We start from the raw sequence: 3,268 nt of genomic DNA, 5'->3' as shown, positions 1-3,268 counted from the left end.
CCCCGGCCCCTCTGGCAGCTGCCGGCGGGTCAAGGAGCACTACTACCGCACTCCCTGGGCCCCGCGACGACGAGGCGCCGCGCCACAGGCCGCGTGTCGCGCAGCAGAGTCTGTTTCGGATGAATATTCCGCCAGGGGCTGCGTGGCCTTGCCTGGACAGCGCCAAACGGCCGGGCCGCTCAAACGATGATTTTCGTTTACCTTTCGTTTTTATTTCCCCTTAAACGATCCTATTCAGTTTCTGTTGTTGTTGCCGCTAGCTGAGTCAGCGCGGGCCGGACGGCAGCCGAGAGCAGCGAAGGTCTTTCCCCCCTCTGAGCAGCATGTTGAATACGCATCCCAAAAGTGGTCGCTGTTCCTCTCATTTTCGGCGTTCGGTTTTGTGCGCGAGTAGATGCCACCTCCCATCCCCTCCACAAAAAGAGACCACTTGGACGACGGCCTTGGCTGGCGGGAGCGCCAACAAGTGATCGGCGACCGTCGGCGACGCACAGAGGATGCTGAGTTGCGCAATTGCGAGCTCCCCCTTGCCACGACCCCCTCCCAGGGCAGATCGCGATCCTTATTATGCACAACCCGTGCCGTTTGCTCCGTATGCGATGGGTGTGCTCTGCTCGTGCTCTCTAGGCTCCGCCTGCTGGGTAGGCCACCCAACTGCCAGTAGCGTGTGCTTGGTGGACCGAGAGAAGCACTCCCGCTCCCATACTGCCGGAACGCCGATGCCAGTTGCCAGTGGGGAAATATCCGAACCAATAAAGGGTTCGCCGAGTAAACGAAGATTAACTTTATTTACAGAACACAGGACATCAAATATAAAAACAAAGACGACTGACCAGCCAGCTGGCGATGATTATGTACCACAATGAACGAGCTACTCACGCTCACGAACTGTATTAACTGCACACTACCATTAAGAGGCCATGGCGCCCTACGGGCAGAGGGGGCAGACAAACCCACTCGCACCGGTACGTACGCCTGAAACAACCAGTACTCTACGATATGCATGACTTGATGGTTTCGCATTCACACTCTATTTGTTCATTCTTTTCTCTGTTCTTATTCGATGTATCTCACTTTCACACCAAACGTTTCACATCAGCCATTAATTAGCTCTTCCAGCTACGTTCGTTCGTTTGTGTTTCGTATCTGTTTACAACTGCGATATGCGTTTATGGGAATCAGTCTCATAAGACAAAATGGAGAAGTTTTGATTTTCTAGCTCTCTCTAGTATGATACGGGTACAAATATTTATGCTAACGTCAACAGTCATCAATTTGGTAACTTTGGCTGAGCCCTTACTCCTTCATTGGGCTCACACCCACACACTGCTAAGGAACTTGATATAAGGCCTAGTGGAAGATGTCCATCAGGGGAAAAGCTCTTTGTACGTGAACTTTAACGTGATCTTATTGGCGATGTCGGTGAAGAGATCAGCGAGTGATGATTCCAGCGTGGGCAGAATCTCGTCGAGGAACACCCGCGAGTTGTCGTTTATAAGGCGGTTGGCCATGGGACCTGCGGCAGAGAACGGGGTGAGCGTCGAATGGGCTGCCTGTCGAGCGGGGCAGAGCGAGTGGAACGGCCCTCCGGGCCCGGGCGGTATGCAGGAGGTGCCGGAGGGGTTGCCTACCGGGGCGGCGCACGTCTCGTAGCATTGAGATAACACGACGTAAAGACTTACCCAAGACTGGGTCGCCGTCAAAGAGGTTGGAGAGGGCGATCTGGGCGTCACCCACTTTGAGCTTGAGCTTCATTCGGTCCAGCATCAGGTACTCGTCCTTCCCGCGAGTGATCTTCTGACCCGTCATCTTCACCTTGCAGGCATAGTTGGCTGGGGGACAAAAGAAGGGAGGCGGACTCAACGAAGTGAAGCGGGGAAGCCATCGAAGTACAAGGCTCACTCTTCGCTTACTCCGCGGTCCACAGGACTCACACGCACTGAAAAATCAAGTGTTCAACCGGGTTCCACTTCTCAGTGCAACTTACCGGTACTCACTGGCAAGTGTGTACCGGTTTAACACTGTAATTATCAGCGCAGAGCAAAGGCCGAGAAAAAAGTTTAAGAATAGGGAAAAGTGAACCTCAATGACGAAACTGCTGTCAAATTGTAGCGATTACTTCAATTAATGTCATTTGCAGCTCTGCTGTTGTCAGAAAAAAGAAATGGAACCACAAATTTTCGCAATGTGGGTCGGGTCATATGCCGAGCGGACGCAGCAGTGTTCTGGGGTTCTGGGTTTGCCTAGTCCCTCTTCTTGTAAGACGCCTGCAGACTGAGAGGGTGTACAAGCCCGCAACAATGCGTCGTCTACTCTGATACACCTCATAAGGTATTTAGCCCGGGCGGAATACCGTGCACCTACTGAAGTTTCCGGTGAGTCCACCGTTTCCGTGGATATTGAGGAGCAATATCCTCATAGCGATCTTGTAGCTGCCAATAAAGTGGAGGTGCGGCAATAGCAGGTCGAAGTCGAATATGTTCTTATCGAGGTCAGTCCTGTAGAAGAAAACAAAAGGTTTATCCGGGGCTCTACGGCGAGAGGGAGAGGGAGAGGGTAAAAAGAGGAAGGGGGCACCGCGACCCACACTCACTTGAGCTCCTGGATGATGAAGGAGTTGGCGCCAAACACCTTGATGTTGGTGATGGTGGCGTCGAGTCGTGCGCCCTGCGGCCCTCGAGACAGTCGGATCTCCTTGAGGTGCAGCGGGTCCACGCCGGGCACGTCCAGCTCGGGGATACCTGGCATCAGACGGGTGCTTTAGCGCGGGGGACGGGAGGGAGAGCTGGAACAGTTGAGGCAGACGGACGCCTCCCCCGACGGTGCGGCTCACCTTTCAGCAGCTTTGGCCTCAGGGCGTTGATGGACGCGTTTATACACTTGTTCACGTTCGGATCGGATCTCTTGCAGACCTTTATGTACTCGGCTGCAAACAGAACCACAAAGGCGATCGCATTAATGACTGTTGCGTTTATTGTCCCCTCCCACCCTCTCACCATCACGGCCCCGCGGCTCAGTCAGCGGCAGAGTCAAGGGCAAGCGCTGGCGGGCGGCGGGGGGGACAGGACAACAAAACAAACCCCGGCCTGGCCCGGTCCGGCGCGGCCGGGACGCTGCACCGCGGCTCGGCGGCTATGGGCGAGGCCCGCGGGCGGCCCCGGCCCCGGCCCGGAGCAGTTGCGTTAGTTAGCCCGACTCCGGTCCCATTCGGTCGGTCCTGCTGGTCCTGCTGGTAGCTTGCGCCACTACCAGACTGCTGTCCAGGCCT

The 3,268-nt window shown here is 55.3% G+C and overlaps 1 protein-coding gene across 1 annotated transcript; it reads right to left on the bottom strand.

Annotated features, from left to right (window-relative positions):
- Positions 1 to 1,367: 1,367 nt before the first annotated feature.
- On the bottom strand, positions 1,368 to 2,748 carry LOC113207909 (uncharacterized). Its single transcript, XM_026424668.2, has 4 exons — positions 2,594 to 2,748; positions 2,365 to 2,498; positions 1,683 to 1,832; positions 1,368 to 1,516 (listed from the first exon to the last, which is right to left on the bottom strand). The coding sequence occupies exons 1-4, from the start codon at positions 2,746 to 2,748 to the stop codon at positions 1,368 to 1,370; spliced, it is 588 nt and encodes a 195-aa protein (XP_026280453.2).
- Between the last annotated feature and the right edge of the window lie 520 nt (positions 2,749 to 3,268).

The sequence above is a fragment of the Frankliniella occidentalis genome, unplaced genomic scaffold (assembly GCF_000697945.3).
Source record: "Frankliniella occidentalis isolate FOCC.00 unplaced genomic scaffold, Focc_3.1 Scaffold47, whole genome shotgun sequence".
In the NCBI taxonomy this organism is placed as follows: Eukaryota; Metazoa; Arthropoda; class Insecta; order Thysanoptera; family Thripidae; genus Frankliniella; species Frankliniella occidentalis.
Note: the sequence above shows the minus strand (reverse complement) of the source record. Positions and strands in the feature narration are given on the sequence as shown.